Source organism: Myxine glutinosa, chromosome 13 (assembly GCF_964187855.1).
Source record: "Myxine glutinosa chromosome 13, kmMyxGlut1.1, whole genome shotgun sequence".
Classification (NCBI taxonomy): Eukaryota; Metazoa; Chordata; class Myxini; order Myxiniformes; family Myxinidae; genus Myxine; species Myxine glutinosa.
The window spans coordinates 98537653-98563310 of NC_136273.1; the positions used below are offsets into that span (position 1 = coordinate 98537653).

General features: G+C 46.5%; 1 protein-coding gene and 1 long non-coding RNA gene across 3 annotated transcripts in view; one reads left to right on the forward strand and one right to left on the reverse strand.

Annotated features, from left to right (window-relative positions):
* The window catches only part of LOC144888724 (uncharacterized), a 338047-nt gene that overhangs the window by 167960 nt on the left and 144429 nt on the right, over positions 1 to 25658 (reverse strand). The window lies entirely within an intron of this gene.
* LOC137439141 (uncharacterized) overlaps positions 1 to 25658 on the forward strand; it is a 108448-nt gene that overhangs the window by 23224 nt on the left and 59566 nt on the right. For both annotated transcript variants that reach the window (XM_078767807.1, XM_078767808.1), the window contains exons 3-5: positions 10814 to 10904; positions 11009 to 11120; positions 12453 to 12513. In XM_078767807.1, the coding sequence (XP_078623933.1) occupies positions 10814 to 10904; positions 11009 to 11120; positions 12453 to 12513 (264 nt within the window). The remainder of the gene's footprint in view (positions 1 to 10813; positions 10905 to 11008; positions 11121 to 12452; positions 12514 to 25658) is intronic.

Genomic DNA, 25658 nt, shown 5'->3' on the forward strand with positions numbered 1-25658 from the left:
GGAATTCACCAGCTATTTCCATTTGCCTTAGCTGTTGGCAAATGTAGGCTGAATTAACTTGGTGATGTCATGCATTTGCTTTTTAAATTGAGGGTTTCTGAAAACTCGATTGTTTTTTTTTGTTTGTATGTTTTTTTACTGTTTTGAACACCACTGGCATGAACTGCATTTTAACCCGAAGATGCATTGCTCAATAACATTCTATGGGCAGCTGGGTCCAATGGGCACGAGCCATGCATCCTCACGTTAAGTCTAGAATTGGGAAAGAAAGCTAATGTTCAAAAACATTCTGGCTGTTTATTCTGTTGCTCTCATAATGTTCATTTGCTGCAAGTTTTGTCTTTTTATGGTGTAGCCCATTGGGCAGAGACGTCTAGAACAGTGTTTGTCCGTCCGTCTGTATGTATGTATGTATGTATGTATGTACCGTCACATGAAAAAGTAAGTACACCCCATGTAAAGTTTTGAATTTTTCAACATATTTCAACATACAGCTATTTGATCTTCATTTCAACAATATTGATAGATAAAGGTGATATAATATAACAAATATATTATATCAAGCTTTGACTTGGCCATTCCAGAACCCTCCATTTCTTTCTTTTCAGCCATTCCTTGGTGGATTTACTGGTATGTTCAGGGTCATTGTCATGTTGCAAGGTCCACCTTCAGTTGAGCTTCAACTTTCTGACAGATGGCCTCACATTATCCTCAAGCACCCTCTGGTACAATGAAGAATTCATTGTAGATTCTATGATGGTGAGCTGCCCAGGCCCTGATGCAGCAAAGCTGCCCCAAACCATAATATTTCCACCACCATGCTTTACAGTTGGTATCGGGTTCTTGTGGTGAAATGCTGTCTTTCGTTTTCGCCAAACATGTCTTCTGGTACTGTGGCCAAACAGCTCTACCTTTGCCTCATCTGTCCAGAGCACATTGTTCCAGAAGTGCTGGTCTTTGCCGAGGTGTTCATTGGCAAACTTTAGTCTTGCCATAATGTTCTTTCTGGACAGCAAAGGTTTCCTCCTGGCACACCTCCCATGTAGATCAAATTTGTGCAGCCTCTTTCTAATGGTAGACTCGTGCACTTTGACATCAACAGTGGCAAGAGCTACCTGTAGGTCCCGTGATGACATTCTGGGGTTCTTGGAGACTTCTTTCAGCATCTTGCGGTCTGCTCTCGGGCTGAACTTGCTGTGGCGGCCTGGCCTGAAGAAGATGGCAGTTGTTTGGAATCTTCTCCACTTGTAGATGATCTTCCGGACAGTCGAATGATTGATTTCAAATTGTTTGGAGATCTTTTTAAATCCCTTCCCAGACTCGTAGGCATCTATAACCTTCTTTCTGAAGGCCTCAGAGAGCTCTTTTGATCTAGGCATGGTGATGCTGCACACTTCAACAACAAAGAGCAAACCAAACTAAATGTCTGAGGTTTAAATAAGACAGGTTCCTCCACGATCCTCTCTAACGATGTTCTAATGATTTGCACCTGAGCTGTGCACCTGATTCTAATTTTAGGTATTTGAAGTAGTGATAAATGTGGGGGTGTACTTACTTTTTCCACATGCGGAATTTGCATTTATGTTTATTTAAATTATACAATGGACTACAAAATGTAAATGTTTCATGATATTTGTTGTATTATATCACCTTTATCTATCAATATTGTTGAAATGAAGATCAAATAGCTGTATGTTGAAATATGTTGAAAAAGTCAAAAGTTTACATGGGGTGTACTTACTTTTTCACGTGACTGTATGTCCCCTCAAACGTATACCAATCAGAGCTAAGAATCTGGTCACATGACAGGATAATGTCATTACGTCTGATGTCATTACGGCGGTGCTGCGGCCGACTCTCCACGCACCACCATTTTGATTTATTTGCCGTTAATGCCGAACATATTTTCGAACCTGTCATATATCGCAATCGCCATGCTCTACCTTGACGTTTTTCATTCAGTGTGAAACACAAACAAACCAATTGTTAAAACGACCGTCAAATATCGAAAGCATCGGCGTTACGTCTCTTCCAACAATATGGTACGTATAGGCCTTAGGCGTTATGACTCGGTCTGCTCCTGACAAATTAAACCCAGGTTTCTTAATACGGTGGTATCGTTTCAGTCGTATCGTTTTTGTTGTAATAATAATATTATAGTAAATATAAATATAACACTTTAATCCTAATGTTGTGAATGGAAAGTTGATGGATTGAAGCGGTGTAAAAGCGGAAATAAGGAATTCACCTCTGTTTTTAAAAAATATATAATTTTAGTAATAATAACGTAATGTTATTATGATAGCAAATCTAATCGTAACACTAATCCATTTTTAGTGATTGCAACGTTACTATAGGTTAAATATATATCTTGGATATATTAAAGTAGCAAAATTTTGTGTCCGGCCGTCATGCTACATCAATACGTATATGATGTCATTACGGCGTAAACACCCGCTCAGTCGCTCACTTCGAGAGCGGCAGGAAAAGTCATTCCTCTTTGGGATATATAGGTTACAGTCTCTCTATGATCGGGTCTCAAGAACATTGGGTGTGTGTTCATTTACCAAGTTTCTTGTGGAGAGATCGCCAAGTGGTTTCAGCATTCGAGCAAGCACTCCATTCAAAACCCTAAAGGAATGGCTGGCTTGGCAAGCACTAGCTTGCTGCTTGGTAAATGAACACACCTCCAACCCTTGTGGGGTATATAGATTACAATAGATCTTCACCCAGTTCTGGAAATAAAACTTGCATCATGGATGTGTGGATTCCTCCAAATTTCTTTGTTTAATGTTATAAACAGCATTAGCGACTGTTTAAAAAAATAATCATGTGTGTTTGTGGTTTATCATATTTTACAAGCCCGGCTACGCCGCTGTTAGACTTTTTGTCTTGTTTTTAACAGTTTGGCCTCAGGTGATGTCGTGGGTTTAATAATTTATTGTCTGCATGGTTTTTGACTTTTCTCGATGAAGGTTCTGCATGGTTTTGATCATTAAATTATACTGAAAAACTTCAGTATAAACGTTTGTGCATTTTAAGAGCATGGTGGAGGTCCTCAATGCCACACCAGAGAACAGAGCCGTCTCCCTTGACATATCTAATGTCTTGACACAGTCTGGCAGGCACCCCCTCACTGACTTCCTCTTCCTGTCCAGGCTGAAGATTCTCAAGGCAGTATTCTGGGCTTTGTGCTTATTCTTATCATAAATGATCTCTCCAACTCTTTGGAAAATTCTCTTTATGTTTTTGCTGATGACTCCACCCTCTGCTGTGGCATCTTTCACCCTTCCGATCGGCAGGCTGCTACCTCTTCACTTTTTGCAGACCTGGATAAAATCAAGAGCTGGTCAAACATGTGGAACATGTATGTCTTTCAATCCTGACAAACTTCACACCCTCACGAGGTCTCCCAAAAAACATCTGGAAAACCCTACCATCTACTTTCTCAACAATCTTCTCGAAGAAGTTCTATCACTCAAGCGTTTAGGTCTCAGTATCTGTCATGATCTTTCCTATGAAAACCAAATTTCCAATCTGGCCTCCAAAGCCAGCCGCCAACTGGGCATCCTCCATTGTTCGAAGTTCTTCCTTGGCAACTCTGAGCTCCTCACCACATCCAAAGCTTCCATTAGTGGGGGGAGGGGGGGGGGGGCCTATGTACTCAATTTCAAGTTCGTGTGCAGTTCATGTTAATTTTGGGCAACCACTACAAATGTATTCTACTGGCTCCTACTAATCGGAAAAACGATGTCGCCATTTTTTTTCTGTTGGCCTTTAATGACCTTGACTCAAGGTCAAAGTTCAAACGTCATTACAGTGACCATACTTCATCCAAAGTATATCAACCTGGGTACCAAAATGTGGTAAATTTCACAAGGAACATTGGTTATGACATTTGTTTCGTCATTTGACCTTTCGTTTTTTTGCAATATGCAAATGAGGTAATTAGAGACAAAAATATGCATAATTAGCATGCCCTATTAAACATATATCCCGGTTATACATATAATGGCTAGTACATCCCGTCTCCAGAAAATGTTAATTGTTAGTAATTAATCACAAATGTATCCTGGCTCCAATTAGCTGACTGATGTTGTGAATATTCTTGTGACTTGTGACCATGAACTAAGGTCAAAGTTCAAAGAGCATATTTTGGCCACAATTTTGCATTACCATGATTGTGTTCCTATGTGCATCTAATGGTTATTGTTGACACACATTGTAATTGTTTTTGCACTGAGTAAACTGGAAACATGTTTTTGCTTTTAGATTAGCTTCTTATATTGTTCACAACAAAGGATCTTCATAATCTTCTTCTTCTTCATCAACCCCAAAAGCATGTCCGTGGTCATTGTTAGTGCAGTTGTCATCATCTGCACCACACACACACATCTCTGTGCAATTCATATTCTGTGATCTTCAAGAGCAATGAGAGCTGCATTTTGTTGTTGTACATCCACACTTAACTGGGTGAGTGATGGCAAATGGGGCAGGAAGTTGCTTTGTTGAGATGGCCACCAGACCATCACCTTCCACTTAACATCATCATCTGCCAGAATCAATTTTGTGTTTTTAGGTAACAAATTAAATGTTAAAAATACTAACAATGGCTAAAAACCCAACCAACATGAGAAAATGAGCTTAATGAATGAACAGTATAAAGAAAAGCATTGGGAACTTGAATCCAAAAATCGATATTCTAGACATACAACTTATTTTGCTTGATCGCATCACTTGGTTAAAATGACAGTTGACATTTCACCTTGGGTCAAGGTAAGTAAAGTCAAGTGCCTGTCAAAGGTCAGTTAATATCAAGAACATGTCAACAGAAAACAATAAGCAACATATTTTTCCAGTTTACGATCCAGCAGAACACTTTCTTTTTTCTTTTTTCTTTTTTGTATACAGAATCGAGGCTCGTGAAAGAGCTAACATTTATCACACAAACAAATCAAACGGACAAACAAAATATATAAAAAGACGGAGTGGTATACAAGATGGGGAGAGAAGGGGAAGCACACAAACACAACATTTGAGAGCAGGAACATCGGGAGATGTGTGGGAGGGAGAGGGCTTGGGGGGAGGAGGCGTGGGAAGGGGGGGGGGGGTGGGTGGGGGAGTGGGAGAAGTATAAAACACAAGGACACCAAGGACTTCCAGGAAAGAAGTTGGTATTTCAAAAAAGTGGATTTGGGGTGAATTAGCGGGGGTAGAAAAGATCAAGCTGTTGGATGGGGGAAGATAAGAGATGGTGGTGAACAGCTGTTTTAAAGACCTGGAGGGAGGAGTGGGATTGAAGTGAGTGTGGGAGTTTGTTCCAGAGGCGGGAGAAAAGAAGAATGAAAGAGTGAAGGTGAGCAGAGAGCCTAGATTTCGGCAGTTTAACCATCAGAGGGTTGCTGGCAGATCTTGTGCGACCTGTAGGAATATTTGGGGGACAGAGCCCAGAGGGAGCTGGGGGTGGGGGAGGGGGGGCAAGGCCGGAGAGGAGTCGGTAGGAGACAGAAAGACCACCTACCTGCCTGCGGTGATTGAGTGAAAGGCCCTCGGAGATATCTTCATTGCGGGAGATTCCAATGATTCTGAAAGCTTTGGTTTCAACAGCGTGAAGCCGAGTGAGGTGTGAGGCAGGAGCACCGGCCCACAGGGGAGAACAGTATTCCATTGAGCTGCGGATGAAAGCCTTGTATGTGGTGAGGAGCTCAGGTGTGCCAAGGAAGGACTTCGCACAACGGAGGATGCCCAGTCAGCGACTAGCCTTGGAGGCCAGCTTGGAAATGTGGTTTTCCCAAGAAAGATCATGGCAGATAGTGAGACCCAAAAGCTTGAGCGACAGAACTTCTTGGGGAGGATTGTTGAGAAAGTAGATGGGAGGGTTGTCCAGTCGGTCTTTTCGAAGAGGCATAGTAAGAGTATGAGATTTGTCAGGATTGAAAGACATGTTCCACTTGTTTGACCAGTCTGTGATTTTGTCCAGGTCTTCAGAGAGTGAGGAGGCAGCAGACTACCGATCTGAGGGAAGAGGAATGGAGCAGCAGAGAGTGGAGTCATCAGCAAAGAGATAGAGAGGATTTTCAAGAGAGTCAGAGAGATCATTGATGAAGACCAGAAAAAGCACAGGGCCCAGAACACTGCCTTGGAGAACTCCAGCCTGAACAGGAAGGGGAGATGAGAGAATTCCATTCAGGGCCACACGTTGACTACGACCAGAGAGGAAGTCCGCAAGCCATGCGTGGAGATTTCCATGGATACCACAGGAGGAGAGTTTGGTAAGCAGAGCTGGGTGCCAGACCGTATCGAAGGCACGTGATATGTCAAAGGAGACAGCTCTGATTTCCTGTTTGGCATTGAGGACCTCCATCCATTGTTGAGAGCAGAAGCAGCATGTCCAGAGTAGAATGGCCTGGTCTGAATCCAAATTGATGATCGTAGATCAAGCCATTGAAGAAGAGGAAGGATTTGATATCCAAAGCAATGATGGATTCCATGACTTTGCTGATAATTGGGAGCAGGCTGATTGGTCTGTAGTTGCAAGGATCTGTTTTTGCACATTTTTTGTGTAAAGCGGTAATGTTTTCTGAATTCCAAGCAGATGGCAGATGACCTTGAGCAAAAGAGAGGGTGAAAAGAACAGAGAGAGAGGGTGGGATAGAGCGGCAGAGCAGGATTTTAGGACCCGTGGGCTGATGCCGTCTGGTCCAGTTGCAGAATCAGAGTCGAGGTTTGACAAAAACTTCTCCACCTTGTCAGGAGAGAAGGACACAGAGTCCAGGAGCAGTTGGGTTCGACTGGGTGAGGCGGGAACAGAGAGAGTTGGGTTTGGGACACAATATTTTGAGGCAAACACAGAGTTGAGGCATTCGGCTTGGTCACGTGCGGTGTCAACTGTGTAGCCATTTGAGGTAAGGGAGGGGATGGAGGGGGAACAAACACCAGAAACGGATTTGACCAGACGCCACCAGGATTTGGAGGAAGGAGACAGGTTTGAGAGTTCAAGCTTGAGTGTGGAGAGATAGTGCTTCCTGGCACACCTGAGGGTAGACACACACTTGTTCCAAGCTTGGTGGAAGGAACTGAGATGCCTTCAGTTGGATTAGCCTTCCAAGAGGCAAAGGCAAGTTGTTTCAGGGCAACTGCCTCACCACAAGATTCAGTGTACCATGGACGGGAGGAAGGGTAAGACAATGAAGACGTGATGGGATAAATCTGTGCATGAGAGAGAGCAGTTTGCTTTGGAAGAATTCCCAGGAAGAATTGATGTCAGAGGCAGTAGAGATGGGAGACCAGTCCAGATGATTGATGGCTGCTTGAAGACCGTGCCAGTCGGACTGAGTGAAATGCCAGACTCGTCGACGCTGAGGAGGCTCTCTGAGAATGGCCAGAGAGATGTCCACTTTAACAAGCACATGATCAGAAGAACCGATTGGAGCAGAAGAAGAGCAGCAGACCTTTGCAGGGAAGTTTGTCATAACCAAGTCTAGAAGAGAAGATACTCCATTGGCTGAGATCCGGGTCGGGAAATTGACAGATTGTGTCAATCCCAATGAGTGCTTTGCTGAGGTGCCATGACTGGTGAGAAAGGAAACCCACACCCAGTCAGCTGGCATGATGACAGTTGAAGTCGCCACATATGAGGAAGAGAGGGTTGGGATGAGTGGATAGAAGTTGGTCCATGTTGTCAGACAGCGAAATTTAAATGGATTCATCACTGTTTGGAGGACAGTACAGAACACATATGAACAAAAGGTGGGAGCGGAGAGGAAGCCGTAGCCAGAGGTACTCCTGGGGGTGAGGTGGAGAGAGGGCAGTGCAAGGAGAGTGAGGAAGAGTTTTTGATAAGGACTAGGGCATGCCCGTACTATATATATATCTAAAAGTTTAGAGTTTAGTAACGACCACAGAACCCCCCCCCTCTATTTACATGAATGGTTTGGTCCATTCGCAACGACCACAGAACCCCCCCCCCTCTATTTATTTTACATGCAATGGTTTGGTCCATTCGCAACGCCAAAGCGAACGGCTAAATCGCCATAGCTCGGTAAGTAATTGTCCGATTAATATGAAACCTTGAAAAGGCACATCCTCGGGTCCCCAGCAATATACCTGGCAAGTTTCAAGTATATCGGACTGGTAGTTGTGGAGAAACAGCGGTCGCATACACACACACACACACACACACACACACACACACACAGACAGAGATTAGTGGAATTATAGATAGATAGCAACCCCACCACCAGGACGAGGCTCAGGTCTATCATACCGGAGGAGGGACAAACCAGGAAGAGATATTAAGGAATCGGAGACATCTTGAAGGAGTAAAGTTTCTGTTAAGCAGATCAAGTCTGGATTTTCAGAAGCAACCTGTATGGAGAGATCAGTCAGGTTTGAGCGAAGGCCCCGGATGTTTGAGGTCCATACCGTTAATGAAAAGAGAAGGGGAGGATCCGGTACAGGACAGGGGAGGGGTAGGGTAAGATGAAGGATGAGAGGGGGAGGTAGGGAGAGCAGTTGATAGTGTGTCAGAGATTACAGAAGAGTTACAAGAAAGGGAAGGATGATGAGGAGGACAAAAAGTTTGATGGTGATGGGATGAGGCACAGTGAGGGGTTGTTTGGGGGGGGGGGGGGGGGAGCAGAGGAAAGTAGAAGGTTGGGTGAGGTGGAGGTATGAGATCGAAGGGAGACAAAGTGGGGAGGGGGTGGCTTTGAGGAGGAGGAGGGGGGAGGAGGGAGAATTGGAGAGGAATGGTATGGGGGGAGATTTGAAGGGGAGGGGTTGGGGGGGAGTTTTGAAGGGGAGGGGTTGGGGGGGAGTTTTGAAGGGGAGGGGTGAGGGGGGGGGATTTGGAGGGGATGGGCAAGAGGGGAGTTTAGAAAGTGGATGATTAATGAAAGACGAACATTGATAACAAATTGGGTTTATTGTGATTTTCAAGTTAGCAATCCGATTAAGAACGAATGAGGAGGGATAGAATAGAATGAATGTGAATTTAGAACATGTAGTGAGGGAGAAGTATAAGAGATTGAATTTATTTTTTTTGAAGTGGAGTGAGTTGGAGAGGAAATTGAAAAAAGCCTTTTAAATAGGAAGAAAAACAGCGTGTTGTAATATACCACTGAATAAAACACTGCAGGGGAGAGTTTAAACATATTTAAATAATATTTAAACAGAACCGTGAAGAACAATCTTATATTCCCAAAAGACCAACAGGGAGAGGCCCGAGAGGGACAAGCACGAGTCACGTGAACAGGGCAAAAGGTGGATGGCAAGGAGATAATGGGGGCGGGGCGAACAGCACACGTGGACAGAAGTACACGATGAGACAACAGCACATGTGGAGAAAGGAAAATAAATGTTTTTGGTTTGGGGGGGGGGGGCGGGGGGGGGAGTGTGGTGGGGATTTAAAACGTTAGACAAAAAGTATTATGTTCGGGGTAGAAGGGAAAAAACTAAGAACCAAACAAAACACGAAGTAGGGAACTTAAGTTAACAACCACCGACAGGGGTAGCCTCAGGGTACAAGGCCGCACACGCGGAGCACACAGAACACGATTAATTAATGTTACAGGAACTTACTAGTTACAGGAATAGTTACAGGAAATTCAAAACAAAACTAACTAAAAACAAACGATAAAATAACGAGTTGAAATTTGACAAACACACGAATGGAAAAATAACTTCACTTTGGATGCCCGGAGAGAACCAAGCCTCAAGGTAGGAAGCTTCAACAACTAGGCCGCGCGGCACGAAATACTCGACTATTTTATACAGGGAAGAAAGATTAACATGGGGAATCTTGCGAGGGACACACTATGGGTACACACACGTAAGATAAATACAGTTTCGACAAAAATACAATTGTGAACAATTACTTAACTTCGAGCGTGCGTGAAGATCGTGGAACAGCTTCGAAAAACCGTGACCGCCCCGACATGATCTCGCGAGATCCCTCAAGTATGGCTTTTTATCTCTGATGTCTTGTCTGCATGTATAAAAATGATTTGAGATTGTTGTTCAGGGCGAATCCTTATTGTCCCCCGTCGCACCGCGGAGCGAAAGGGGGACTATGGTTTTCCCCTCCGTCCGTCCGTGCGTGCGTAAGCGAAGGACTGCATTTGATTTTGGTGTGTGGGTGCAACCCACGTCAAAATCCAAGATGGGCACCGCCATGTATGTCTGACGCCATGTATGTCTGAAGCTTGTGAGCGGAATATCTTGAAAAATAAGCGAAGTACCAACTTCTAATCTGGTGTGTGGATGTATCTAGGCATAAGGAAGAAGGCTATTGAAAATTGGGTCGCCACGTCAAAATGCAAGATGGCCACCACCATGTATGTCTGAACCTTGTGAGTGAAATATCTTGAAAAATATGCGAAGTACTAACTTCTAATCTGGTGTGTGGGTGTATCTAGGCATAATGAAGAACGCTATTGAAAATTGGGTCGCCACGTCAAAATCCAAGATGGCCACCGCCATGTATGTCTGAACCTTGTGAGTGGAATATCTTGAAAAATAAGTGAAGTACCAACTTCTAATCTGGTGTGTGGGTGTAGCTTGGCATAAGGAAGAACGCTATTGCAAATTGGGTCGCCACGTCCAAATCCAAGATGGCCGCCTTGCGTCTTCCACTTTGTCAACTCGCATCACTTCACCGACGGGGGACCGAGGCGTAACGCTTGTTTTGCCTCAAGGATGCTTTTCTGACGTTGAGTAGTTTGGTACTCTAAAAGTTTTGGTTACGCACATCATTGCCACACGAGTTTGTTGCCCGTTACTGTACTCCCTGTTTCCCTCCTCACCTCTGCAGGCAAGATCGGTTTGGGAGAGGAGGATACCGTATGTCTGATGATTTTCGTGGTCGGTCGTATGGGCGAGACAGAGGCTATGGGGGTTATACGGTATGTGCTCCAATTGTACATGAATCTCTCGTAAGGAAAGGGTTAAATTGTTTTTTGGAGCTGATTGGGGCGAGGATGCACTTTGAGAGAAGTATCATTCCCAGGGTGGTGGAAGGAGATCTAATGACGAGGGTTCCTGGGGAAGGAAGAATTTTGGAGATTCCCGCGGACCTCCTCCAAGCAAGATGTCGCGTTTGGATGATGACGGCAGAAAAGGTGAGCATCTTGAAATATTTTGTTCCTCCCTGAATGACTTGTGTGAGAGAAGCAATTTGTACGAGAATTGAAGTGGTATGTTATTTGTATTTCATCTTTTAATCCTTCATTTGTCTGATTTCTTCTCATCTTCACCCACGATGACCCCCGGTCCAGGTCGGTATTCGTCCTCCTCCAGTTGGTATTTTCCTTCCCCTGTGGTGTTGTGTGTGCGCTCAGCGGCACTGCTGTGGTGAGGGTGGTACTGAGGCACAGTGTGTACAGTGCTGCACTGTACCTATCTCCACATCGACACTGCACTTTGTGGAATCGTAATAAATTCCATTATTTTCGGTTATTAATGCCCTTATTGATCTTTAGGTCATCTCATCTCGATTCACGAAGAGGTGAACTTATAAAATGCGTCGTGATTTCTGGATGTCTGTCTGTCCGTTCGTTAACTTTTTCGCTGTTTTTGCTACTCCTCGGTTATCACGAGGCTGGTTTTTCTGAAACTTGACACGTGAATACAAGACAGTAGCTCACACAATTAATTGCCCAGGCTTTGATTTTCGATTTTGGATTATGTTGGCTCTCAGGGGATGGGTTACCCCCTTGAAACTTCGGATCCCGACTCGTCCCTTATTTACCAACCAATCATTCTGAAACCCGATATAGCCCTTCTACTCGATGGTCCGCAGGATCGCCCGTACTTAGATCTTTCAATTTCTTATGAGGGGATCAGTGGGGCTCCTGAGGGTCTGAACTCCCAAATGAGCAGTGGTCTGAACTACAACCTCAAAAGATGACCGTCATCCGACTTGGGGCTATTTATTAACCAGGCCTCCCAAGAAAAAACCTTTGCTCATGGTGAACCAAGTCCGAAAACATCGAGGAAAGTGATGTATTTGACACACAAAGTGCCGGTTTTGGATAGGCTTGGTTGAGGCGAAAGTGCGGTGTCACGAAACAGACAGTGGTGTTAACGAGCCCAGTATTTACCAAATAAAAAAATGTACAAAAAACAAGGGGAAGTGAATGATCTGGTTTTACGCCACGTGCGAGGTTGACTCCCATGAACTGCTGCAGCACATGATGCGTGAGCTTGTAGGTGAGAGGATGGAGCCTTGAACCTATCCCCATTTTTATTAATGTGGGCCCTTGGTTTCGGTTCCTGCGGGGGGTTCTCGGAACGTAACCCATGCGTAAAACCATAGTTTTCCTGTGCAGGCATGTTATTAAATGTACTTGGTTTTTCACATTTGTATTTATCAACATTGTGAAGTATAGCACGTGCTAATTGACTGATTACGACCGTGTTAATAATTTTTTTTTGTGGTTCTGTTTTTGCAGGAACTGGTTCTCAACTCCGAAAAGAAAATCCATCCCAATTTGACAATCCTTCGAGGAAAATGTAAGTTTGTTAATTATTTATTTTTACATCCCTCTTAAGCGACTTGATGCACAGCTTCACACCATATTACATCTCCAGGCGATGATGTACTGTGGGAGAAAGGGAGTACTCAGTTTTCACTCTGTTTGTTACTTGCAAAATCGAAGATTTTTCAAGTGTATTGGTCGGTTGCGTTTGTTGTTCTTTTTGTTTGTCTGTCTGTTTGTCTGTCTGTTTGTCTGCATTTTAGTCGCCAACGGGTCACAATTTTCAACCGATCTTCACGAAACTTCACCAGCGTTGGTCATAAGCAGGAGGCATATTGTTTTTGGGCTCAAAAGGTCAATACATCGACAGAGGCCAGAGGTCACCAACTTTGTCGAATTTCTAAAATCCACAATTTTCATCTGATTAACTTGAAATTTTAAGAGTATTTGCAAACCACGTCACTGAATTCAACCACCAAGCATTTTAGGTCAACATAGGCCAACAACTTATTCTCGGGATTTTGCAAGTATCGTGCTGTGCATGACATATTTATTGTTTGTCACTCGCCTCCAGGTCACAATTATAAACCAATCGACATGAAACTTCACCAAGTTGTCGAGGTCGTCACAATTGAGAAGCCCATTGATTTTGAGTTCAAAGGTCATCTGGGGGTCAAATTTCCAAAATCGCCATTTTTCATCCGATTGACTTGAAAATTGAACAGCGTTTGTATGTTGTCACTAAATAGGGAAACCAACTATTTGAGGTCAAAAGGGCAAAGGTCAACTCAAGGTCAAGCTTCCAAAATCATCAATTTTCCTCTGAAAAATCATCAATTTTTATCCAATTGACTTGAAAATTTAACAGCATTTGCAAAATGCCTGATTGAATTGTGAAACCAACTATTTTAAGGTCAAAAGGTCAAAGGTCAAATCAAGGTCAAAGTTCTAAAATCATCAATTTGCATCTGAAAAATCATCAATTTTCATCCTATTAACCCGAGCTTTTTTTTTTTTTTTTTTTTGTTGTATACAAGATCGAGGCTCGTGAAAGAGCTAACATTAATCACACAAAAAGACAAACCGACACACAAAACACAAAAAACAAGGGGAGCGGCAGACAAGATGGGGAGAGAGGGGGAAGGACACAAACACAACATTTGAGAGCAGGGACATCGGGAGGACTTGGGGGGAGGTGGGAGAGGAATAAAACATATGAACACTTGGATCTCGCGAGATCTCGGAGACGGTGGCAGGGATTTTCGAAGCTCCACACGGTCTCCACGTTTTTCGAAGTTAAGTCTGTTCACAATTGTATTTTGTCGAAACTGTATTTATCTTTCGGTGTGTGAAGTTATTGTGTGCAACTTTGGTTGTTTCTCGGTGTTTATCTTTCATAAATTGATCGTCTGTTTGCCGCGTCGCGAGCAAGGCCTTTGCCGCGTCGCGAACGTTTTGAAATCGAAGTTAAGTGATTGTTCCCATTTGTATTTTCGTTAAAACTGTATTTATTTATGGTGTTGAACGTATATTGTGTCCCGACGAAGATTTTTCGGTGCAAATCTTTCATACCTGTATTGAAAATCGTGTTAATTCGTGTCGTGTCTTGAGGCCTTGTACAGTGTACACTGTACAACCTTGAGGCTTTGTTTTTCTCTCAGCGGTCCGTCGTTTGTGATCCAATAACTTTCGTTCTCTGTATTCCCAGTCTTTTCACCCCATAGCCTACTTCCTTGTGTAAATCTCAACTCAAAAAAAAAAACAAAAAAACATTTCCTTCTCTGTTCTCATTCGATTATTCATTCTTATTCGTTCGTTCGTTCTTCGACCACGTGTTTCTCCCCCATTTCCCCAGATAGTTTTCACTGTTATTAACCTTCAATGTTTACACTTTCCCCTCAAGTTATGTATTCCGTCATATATTATAACACCTTTTTCTTCTTCTTCTTTAAAAGGCTGCTTTCGACTTGCTCACCAAATCAATTCATCCCAAAAAAAATATCCATCTCCTATAGTGCCTTTTTTCTACATTCCCTAAACTCTCCTGCACTCCATCCTCCATCCAGCGTCCTTAAACGTATTTTTAACTCGAAGGTCACAAGAAACCCATTTTGCAATAAATGTTCGTTTCCCATAAATCGTACACTTTCTAAAATCCAATCTCACCCCTCCCCTCCAAATCTTCCCCATCACCCCTCCCCTCCAAATCTTCCCCATCACCCATCCCTTTCAAATCTCCCCCCTTGCCCCCTCCCTCCTAAACTCCCCCCTCACCCCTCCCCGCCAAGACGCCCCCTCGCCCCTCCCCTCCTAGACTCCTCCCTCACCCCTCCCCTCCAAATCTCCCCCATATCCCATCCCTTTAAAATCCCTCCCCTTGTCCCTTCCCTCCCAAACTCCCCCCTCGCCCCTCCCCTTCAAATCTCCCCACCCTCATTGCTTCTCAATTTCCCCCCTCTCACTCCCCCTCCTCAAAGCGTCCTCCCCGCTTCTTCCCTCTTCCAACTCTCACCTCCATCTCCCCCAACCTTCTGCCTTGCTCTTCCCCCTCCTCAAATAACACCTCATTGTGCCTCACCCAATCACCATCAAACCTTTTGTCCGCCCCATCCTTCCCTTTCTCCGAGCTATTCTGAAATCTCTGACACACCTTCAACAGCTCTCCCTACCTCTTCCACCTCTTCCACATCTTACCCTACCCCTCCTCCCCCCTGTTCTGTATCTGATGCTCCCCCTTCCTCTTCATTAACGGTATGGACCTCAAACATCCGGGGCCTTCGTTCAAACTTAACTGATCTCTCCATACAGGTTGCTTCTGTCAAACCAGATGTGATCTGCTTAACAGAAACTTTCCTCCTTTATGATGTCTCTGATTCCTTAGTATCTCTCCCGGGCTACACCCTCCTCCGGTATGATAGACCTGAGCCTCGTCCTGGAGATGGGGTTGCTATCTTTATCAAAAACTCTCTTCCTCACTCGCCCTGCACTGCACTCTCTCCACCTCACCCCCAGGAATACCTCTGGCTATGGCTTCCCCTTCGCTCCCACCTCTTGTTCATATGTGTGTTGTACCGTCCACCAAACAGTGATGACTCCATCTACATCTCGCTGTCTGATAATATGGACCAACTTCTATCTACTCATCCCAACTCTATCTTCCTCATATGTGGTGATTTCAACTGTCATCATGCCAGTTGCCTGGGTGTGGGTACCTCTCTCACCAGCCATGGCTCTTCAGCAAAGGACTTCTGCGACTCACTGGGACTGACACAATCTGTCAATTTCCCGACCCGGATCTCAGTCAACGGAACATCTTCTCTTCTGGACTTGGTTATGACTACCTTCCCTGAAAATGTCTGCTGCTCTTCTTCTGCTCCAATCGGATCATCTGATCATGTCCTTGTTAAAGTGGACATCTCTCTGACCATCCTCAGGGAGCCTGCTCAACGTCGACGAGTCTGGCATTTCACCCAGGCCAACTGGCACGGTCTTCAAGCAGCCATCAATCATCTGGACTGGTCTCCCATCTCTACCACCTCTGACATCAACTCATCCTGGGAATTCTTCCAAAGTAAATTGCTCTCTCTCATGCACAGATTTATCCCATCTCGTCTTCAGTTGTCATACCCTTCCTCCCGTCCATGGTACATGGAATCTTGTGGTGAGGCTGTTGCCCAGAAACAACTTGCCTTCGTCTCCTGGAAAGCAAATCCAACGGAAGGAAATCTCATTTCCTTTCACAAAGCCCGAAACAAGTGTGTGTCCACCCTCAGGAGAGCCAGGAAACAATATCTCTCCGTTCTCAAGACCGAACTCTCTTATCTGTCTCCCTCTTCCAAATCCTGGTGGCGTCTGGTCAAATCCGTTTCTGGTGTTTGTTCCCCCTCCATCCCCTCCCTTACCTCAAACGGCTACACAGCTGACTCCGCACGTGAAAAAGCTGAATGCCTCAACTCTGTGTTTGCCTCTAAATCTTGTGTCCCAAACCCATCCCTCTCTGTACCCACCATACCTAGTCGTATCCTGCTGCTCCTGGACTCCGTGTCCTTTCCTCCTGACAAGGTGGAAAAGTTTCTGTCAACCCTCGACTCTGATTCTGCAACTGGACCCGACGGCATCAGCCCACGGGTCCTAAAATCCTGCTCTGCCGCTCTATCTCACCCTCTCTCTGTTCTCTTCACCCTCTCTTTTGCTCAAGGTCAACTGCCATCTGCTTGGAAATCAGCCAACATCACCGCTTTGCACAAAAAAGGTGCAAAAACAGATCCTAGCAACTACAGACCAATCAGCCTTCTCCCAATTATCAGCAAAGTCATGGAATCCATCATTGCTTCGGATAAGAAATCTTTCCTCTTCCCCAATGGCTTGATCTCTGATCATCAATTTGGTTTCAGACCAGGTCACTCTACTCTGGACATGCTGCTTCTGCTGTCTCAACAATGGATGGAGGTCCTCAATGCCAAACAGGAAATTAGAGCTGTCTCCCTCGACATATCACGTGCCTTCGACACGGTCTGGCACCCCGCTCTGCTCACCAAACTCTCCTCCTTTGGTATCCATGGAAATCTCCACGCATGGCTGGCGGACTTCCTCTCTAGTCGTCGTCAACGTGTGGCCCTGAATGGGTTTCTCTCATCTCCTCTTCCTGTTCAGGCTGGAGTTCCCCAAGGCAGTGTTCTGGGCCCCGTGCTTTTTCTGGTCTTCATCAATGATCTCTCTGACTCTCTTGAAAATCCTCTCTATCTCTTTGCTGATGACTCCACTCTCTGCCGCTCCATTCCTCTTCCCTCAGATCGGCAGTCTGCAGCCTCCTCACTCTCCGAAGACTTGGACAAAATCACAGACTGGTCAAACAAGTGGAACATGTCTTTCAATCCTGACAAATCTCACACTCTTACTATGTCTCTCCGAAAAGATCGACTGGACAACCCTCCCATCTACTTTCTCAACAATCCTCTCCAAGAAGTTCTGTCGCTCAAGCTTTTGGGTCTCACTATCTGCCATGATCTTTCTTGGGAAAACCGCATTTCCAAGCTGGCCTCCAAAGCCAGTCGCCGACTGGGCATCCTCCGTCGTGCGAAGTCCTTCCTCGGCACACCTGAGCTCCTCAGCACATACAAGGCTCTCATACGCAGCTCTATGGAATACTGCTCTCCCCTCTGGTCTGGTGCTCCTGCCTCACACCTAGCTCGTCTTCATGCTGTTGAAACCAAAGCGTTCAGAATCATTGGAATCTCCCGCGATGAAGCTAACTCCAAGGGCCTTTCACTCACTCACCGCAGGCAGGTAGGTGGTGTTTCTGTCTTCTACCGACTCCTCTCCGGCCTTTCACCCCCAGCTCTCTCTGTGCTCTGTCCCCCAAATATTCCTACAGGTCGCACAAGATCTGCCAGCAACCCTCTGATGGTTAAACTGCCGAAATCTCGGCTCTCTGCTCACCTTCACTCTTTCATTCCTGTTTTCTCCCGCCTCTGGAACAAACTCCCTCACTCCCTTCAATCCCACTCCTCCCTCCAGGTCTTTAAAACAGCTGTTCACCACCATCTCTTATCTTCCCCCATCCAAAACCTTGATCTTTTCTACCCCCTGCTAATTCACCCCAGATCCACCTTGTTTGAAATTCCAACTTCTTTCCTGGAAGTCCTGGCAGTGTCCATATGTTTTATACCTCTCCCACCGCCCCCTTCCCATGCCCCCCCCCCCCAAGCCCTCGCCCTCTCTCAGATCTCTCGATGTCTCCATGTCTCTCGGTCCCTGCTATCAAATGTTGTGTTTGTGTCCTTCCCCCTCTCTCCCCATCTTGTCTACCGCTCCCGATGTTATATGTTTTATGTGTCGGTTTGTCTTTCTGTGTGATTAATGTTCGCTCTTTCACGAGCCTCGACCTTGTATACAAAAAAAACCAAAAAAAAAAACCTGCAAGGACTCTGGGGTGAATTACCAGGGGTAGAAAAGATCAAGGTTTTCGATGGGGGAAGATAAGAGATGGTGGTGAACAGCTGTTTTAAAGACCTGGAGGGAGGAGTGGGATTGAAGGGAGTGGGGAGTTTGTTCCAGAGGCGGGAGAAAAGGGGAATGAAAGAGTGAAGTTGAGCAGAGAGCCTAGACTTTGGCAGTTTAACCATAAGAGGGTTGCAGGCAGATCTTGTGCGACCTGAAGGAATATTGGGGGGACAGAGCACAGAGAGAGCTGGGGGAGCAAGGCCGGAGAGGAGTCGGTAGAAGACAGAAAGACCACCAACCTGCCTGCGGTGAGTGAGTGAAAGGCCCTCGGAGTTGACGACATTGCAGGAGATTCCAATGATTCTGAAAGCTTTGGCCTCAACAGCGTGAAGCCGAGCGAGGTGTGAGGCAGGAGCACCAGCACAGAGGGGGGAACAGTATTCCATTGAGCTGCGGATGAAAGCCTTGTATGTGGTGAGGAGCTCAGGTCGTGCCAAGGAAGGACTTCGCACGACGGAGGATGCCCAGTCGGCGACTGGCTTTGGAGGCCAGCTTGGAAATGTGGTTTTCCCAAGAAAGATCATGGCAGATAGTGAGACCCAAAAGCTTGAGCGACAGAACTTCTTGGAGAGGATTGTTGAGAAAGTCGATGGGAGGGTTGTCCAGTCGGTCCTTTCGGAGAGACATTGTAAGAGTGTGAGATTTGTCAGGATTGAAAGACATGTTCCACTTGTTTGACCAGTCTGTGATTTTGTCCAGGTCTGCAGAGAGTGAGGAGGCTGCAGACTGCCGATCTGAGGGATGAGGAATGGAGCGGCAGATAGTGGAGTCATCAGCAAAGAGATAGAGAGGATTTTCCAGAGAGTCGGAGAGGTCATTGATGAAGACCAGAAATAGCACACGGCCCAGAACACTGCCTTGGGGAACTCCAGCCAGAACAGAAAGGGAAGATGAGAGAAATCCATTCAGGGCCACACGTTGCCTACGACCAGAGAGGAAAGCCGCAAGCCATGAGTGGAGATTTCCCTGAATACCATAGGAGGTGAGTTTGGTGAGCAGAGCTGGGTGCCAGACCGTATCGAAGGCACGTGATATGTCAAGTGAGACAGCTCTGATTTCCTGTTTGGCATTGAGGACCTCCATCCATTGTTGAGACAGCAGAAGCAACATGTCCAGAGTAGAATGACCTGGTCTGAATCCAAATTGATGATCAGAGATCAAGCCATTGGAGAAGAGGAAGGATTTGATATCTGAAGCAATGATGGATTCCATGACTTTGCTGATAATTGGGAGCAGGCTGATTGGTCTGTAGTTGCAAGGATCTGTTTTTGCACCTTTTTTGTGTAAAGCGGTAATGTTTGCTGATTTCAAGATGCTGGCAGATGACCTTGAGCAAAAGAGAGGGTGAAAAGAACAGAGAGAGGGTGAGATAGAGCGGCAGAGCAGGATTTTAGGACCCGAGGGCTGATACCCATCTGTCCAGTTTGATCAAGATCGTTAATTTTGATCTTGATGAAATGGACAATTTGATGGATCAATGGCATCCTTTTGGGGGGAGGGGGGAATTTGCAAGTATAATGCTGTGCTTGCTGTCTTCATGTTTGTTAGTTGGTTAAAAAAAAAAAAAAATTGACAATTTTTTGTTGTCAGCAAATGGGGTTCTAAAACACGCCCAATTTTACATGGAAGTGAATGGGGAAAATGCGACGGAACTTCTGGGCCACCACTAAAAACCAAAAAGACAGCCGTTGATTTCTCCCTCTTCCTGTCATACCAACGAATATTTATTCACAAGCCACACCCACTTTTTCATTGTTCCATTCATCAAACCCTAAAAAAATCTGTCTCTTCCACGTTCAAATAATTATATTATTAAATACTAGCAGAAGTACCCGGCATTGCCGGGCGGGGGAGGGGAGGGGGAAGAGGAGGGGAGGGGAACGGGGGGGGGGAGGGGAGCAGAGGGGGGGAGGGGAGCAGAGGGGGGAGGGGAGGAGAGGGGGGGGAGGGGAGTTGGGGGGGGGAGGGGAGGAGAGGGGGGGGGGAGGGGAGTTGGGGGGGAGGGGAGTTGAGGGGGGGGGGGAGAAGAGGGGGGGGGGGAGTACCCGGCATTCAGCGTAATAAACGTGAGGGGGAGGGGAGGAGGAGGGGAGGGGAGGAGGAGGAGGGAGGGGAGGAGGGGGAGGAGAGGGGGGGGAGGGGGGAGGGATGGGAGGGGAGGGGAGTGAGGGGAGGAGAGGGGGGAGGGGAGGAGGGGGGAGGGGAGGGGAGGAGGGGGGAGGGGAGGAGAGGGGGGGGGAGGGGGAGGGATGGGAGAGGAGAGGGAGGAGGGGGAGGGGGAGGGGGGAGGGGAGGGGAAGGGGTAGGGGGGGGAGGGGGAAAAGGGGAGGGGGTAGGGGGAAAGGGAGGGGAGGGGGGAGGGAAGGGGAGGGCCAGTCAACAATGACGTTGCAGTTATCATGGTCGGAGAGCAGCACAACAATCGCGACATCGTGGTGGTCCTTCACGTGACTCGTGGTGGTCCCTCTCGGCTCTCCCCCCGTTGGTATTTTTGTTGCACATAAGATTGTTCACGGTTCTGTTTAAATATTATTTAAATATGTATAACCTTTCCCCTTCAGTGTTTTACTCAGTGGTATTTTACAACACGCTGTTTTTTCTTCCTATTTAAAAGGCTTTTCTCAATTTCCTCTCCAACTAATTCCACCTCAAAAAAAAGAATTCAATATCTTATACGTCTCCCTCACTACATGGTCTAAATTCACATTCATTCCATCCCTCCTCCATCATTCTGAACCGGATTGCTAACTTGAAAATCACAACAAACCCAATTTGTTTTCAATGTTTGTCTTTCATTAATCATCCACTTTCTAAACTCCCCTCTTGCCCCTCCCATCCAAATCCCTCCCCTTGCACCTACACTCCTAAACTCCCCCCTTGCCCCGCCACTCTTAAACTCCCCCCCTACCCCTCCACTCCTGAACTCCCCCCTTGCCCTTCCACTCCTGAACTCCCCCCTTGCCCTTCCCCTCCTAAACTCCCCCCTCACTCCTCCCCTTCAAAACTCCCCCCCAACCCCTCCCATTCAAATCTCCCCCCATACCATTCCTCTCCAATTCTCCCTCCTCCCCCCTCCTCCTCAAAGCTGCCTCCTCCCCACTTCGTCTCCCTTCTATCTCATACCTCCACCCCCCCCAACCTTCTTCTTTCCTCTGCCCCCCCTCAAACAACCCCTCTCTGTGCCTCATCCCTTCACCTTCAAACCTTTCATCCTCCTCATCCTTCCCTTTCTTGGAACTCTTCTGCAATCGCTGACACACTAACAACTGCTCTCCCTACCTCCCCCTCTCATCCTTCATCTTACCCTACTCATCCCCTCCCCTGTCCTGTACCCGATGCTCCCCCTCTCTCTTCATTAACGGTATGGACCTCAAACATCCGGGGCCTTCGCTCAAACCTGACTGATCTCTCTATACAGGTTGCTTCTGACAATCCAGACTTGATCTGCTTAACAGAGACTTTCCTCCTTCAAGATGTCTCTGATTCCTTAATATCTCTTCCTGGTTACTCCCTCCTCCGGTATGATAGACCTGAGCCTCGGCCTGGTGGGCTATCTTTATCAAAAACTCTCTTCCTCACTCTCCTTGCACTGCCCTCTCTCCTCCTCACCCCCAGGAGTACCTCTGGCTACGTCTTCCTCTCCGCTCCCACCTTTTGTTCATATGTGTTCTGTACCGTCCCCCAAACAGTGATGACTCCATCTACATTTCACTGTCTGACAACATGGACCAACTTCTATCCACTCATCCCAACTCTCTCTTCCTCATATGTGGTGACTTCAATTGTCATCATGCCACCTGGTTGGGTGTGGGTTCCTCTCTCACCAGTCATGGCACCTCAGCAAAGGACTTCTGTGACTCACTGGGATTGACACAATCTGTCAATTTCCCGACCCGGATCTCAGCCAATGGAGTATCTTCTCTTCTAGACTTGGTTATGACTAACTTCCCTGCTAATGTCTGCTGCTCTTCTTCTGCTCCAATCGGTTCTTCTGATCATGTGCTTGTCAAAGTGGACATCTCTCTGGCCATTCTCAGAGAGCCTCCTCAGCGTCGACGAGTCTGGCATTTCACTCAGGCCGACTGGGACGATCTTCAAGCAGCCATCAATCGTCTGGATTGGTCTCCCATCTCCATTGCCTCTGACATCAATTCTTCCTGGGAATTCTTCCAAAGCAAACTGATCTCTCTCATGCACAGATTTATCCCATCTCGCCTTCAGTTGTCTTACCCTTCCTCCCGTCCATGGTACACTGAATCTTGTGGTGAGGCAGTTGCCCTGAAACAACTTGCCTTTGCCTCTTGGAAGGCTAATCCAACTGAAGGAAATCTCAGTTCCTTCCACCAAGCTCGGAACAAGTGTGTGTCTACCCTCAGGAGTGCCAGGAAGCACTATCTCTCCTCACTCAAGAATGAACTCTCAAACCTGTCTCCTTCCTCCAAATCCTGGTGGCGTCTGGTCAAATCCGTTTCTGGTGTTTGTTCCCCCTCCATCCCCTCCCTTACCTCAAATGGCCACACAGTTGACATCGCACGTGACAAAGCCGAATGCCTCAACTCTGTGTTTGCCTCAAAATCCTTAGTCCCAAACCCATCTCTCTCTGTTCCCACCTTTCCCAGTCGAACCAAACTGCTCCTGGACTCTGTGACCTTCTCTCCTGACAAGGTGGAGGAGTTTTTGTCAAACCTCGACTCTGATTCGGCAACTGGACCAGATGGCTTCAGCCCACGGGTCCTAAAATCCTGCTCTGCCGCTCTATCTCACCCTCTCTCTGTTCTTTTCACCCTATCCTTTGCGTAAGGTCATCTGCCAGCATCCTGGAAATCAGCAAACATTACCGCTTTACACAAAAAGGTGCAAAAACAGATCCTTGCAACTACAGACCAATCAGCCTGCTCCCAATTATCAGCAAAGTCATGGAATCCATCATTGCTTCGGATATGAAATCTTTCCTCTTCTCCAATGGCTTGATCTCTGATCATCAATTTGGTTTCAGACCAGGTCACTCTACTCTGGACATGCTGCTTCTGCTGTCTCAACAATGGATGGAGGTCCTCAATGCCAAACAGGAAATCAGAGCTGTCTCCCTTGACATATCACGTGCCTTCGATACGGTCTGGCACCCAGCTCTGCTCACCAAACTCTCCTCCTATGGTATCCATGGAAATCTCCATGCATGGCTTGCGGACTTCCTCTCTGGTCGTAGTGAACGTGTGGCCCTGAATGGATTTCTCTCATCTCCCCTTCCCGTTCAGCTGGAGTTCCCCAAGGCAGTGTGCTGGCCCTGTGCTTTTTCTGGTCTTTATCAATGATCTCTCTGACTCTCTGGAAAATCCTCTGTATCTCTTTGCTGATGACTCCACTCTCTGCCGCTCCATTCCTCTTCCCTCAGATCGGCAGTCTGCAGCCTCCTCACTCTCTGAAGACCTGGACAAAATCACAGACTGGTCAAACAAGTGGAACATGTCTTTCAATCCTGACAAATCTCACACTCTTACTATGTCTCTCCGAAAAGATCGACTGGACAACCCTCCCATCTACTTTCTCAACAATCCTCTCCAAGAAGTTCTGTCGCTCAAGCTTTTGGGTCTCACCATCTGCCATGATCTTTCTTGGGAAAACCACATTTCCAAGCTGGCCTCCAAAGCCAGTCGCCGACTGGGCATCCTCCGTCGTGCGAAGTCCCCTTCCTAGGCACACCTGAGCTCCTCACCACATACAAGGCTTTCATCCGCAGCTCAATGGAATACTGTTCTCCCCTATGGGCTGGTGCTCCTGCTTCACACCTGGCTCGGCTTCACGCTGTTGAATCCAAAGCTTTCAGAATCATTGGAATCTCCCGCGATGAAGCTATCTCTGAGGGCCTTTCACTCACTCACCGCAGGCAGGTAGGTGGTCTTTCTGTCTTCTACCGACTCCTCTCCGGCCTTGCTCCCCCAGCTCTCTCTGTGCTCTGTCCCCCAAATATTCCTACAGGTCGCACAAGATCTTCCAGCCACCCTCTGATGGTTAAACTGCCGAAATCTCGGCTCTCTGCTCACCTTCATTCTTTCATTCCTCTTTTCTCCCGCCTCTGGAACAAACTCCCACACTCACTTCAATCACACTCCTCCCTCCAGGTCTTCAAAACAGCTGTTCACCACCATCTCTTATCTTCCCCCATCCAAAACCTTGATCTTTTCTACCCCCACTAATTCACCCCAGATCCACCTTGTTTGAAATTCCAACTTCTTTCCTGGAAGTCTTGGCAGTGTCCATATGTTTTATACCTTTCCCACCCCCCCCCCCTTCTCATGCCTCCCCCCCAAAGCCCTCTCCCTCCCACAGTTCTCTCGATGTCTCCATGTCTCTCGGTCCCTGCTCTCAAATGTTGTGTTTGTGTCCTTCCCTCTCTCTCCCCATCTTGTCTACCGCTCCCGATGTTATTTGTTTTGTGTGTCTGTTTGTCTTTCTGTGTGATTAATGTTCGCTCTTTCACGAGCCTCGATCTTGTATAGAAAAAAAAAAAAAAAAAAAAAAAAATCGTCCTGAATCTTCGCAACAGCACGAAGCGGATTTTGGAGACTCACCGATCCTGTGACGCCCTCCAGTACCGGCGTTGCCGGGTGGGGGAATGGAGACCCTTACATTCCCAACCCGTACATTCGCCCTCTCGACTCAAGCTCACTCGGACAAAAGCCTCGCACAAATTACACCGTGAAGGCCCAATGGCCATGTCTATGCCACAAATCAAGTACGTGAGCGAGTCGGGCGCACTGAATTGAAAATATATAGAACGCTCATACTCCGTGAAAAGTGAAGCCAACTGGCGGCGGAGATGGAACATCACGTGATCGCTCTGAGTGAATCAGCGCGCTGCTCTGCCACCGGTCAGAATCCGTGTATAATATTCCTCGCTGAAAAAAAATCTATGTGAAACATGCTACTATCTATGCTAAATCATGCTAATCATGCTAAATGCTAATCATGCTAAAATCTATGCTACTTGCTGTGAGTTTATGGCGGCAAGGAACATCACGTGATCGCGTCACGAACATCATTCGTGATCACATCATCACGTGATCGTGATCGTCATCAATGAGCGCGAATGAGCGCGCTAGAAATTTTCCTTCCTTACTCATGGCGTAAATAAATATACTGCCGTAAATATGGTACATTATTAAAAAATATATGTAC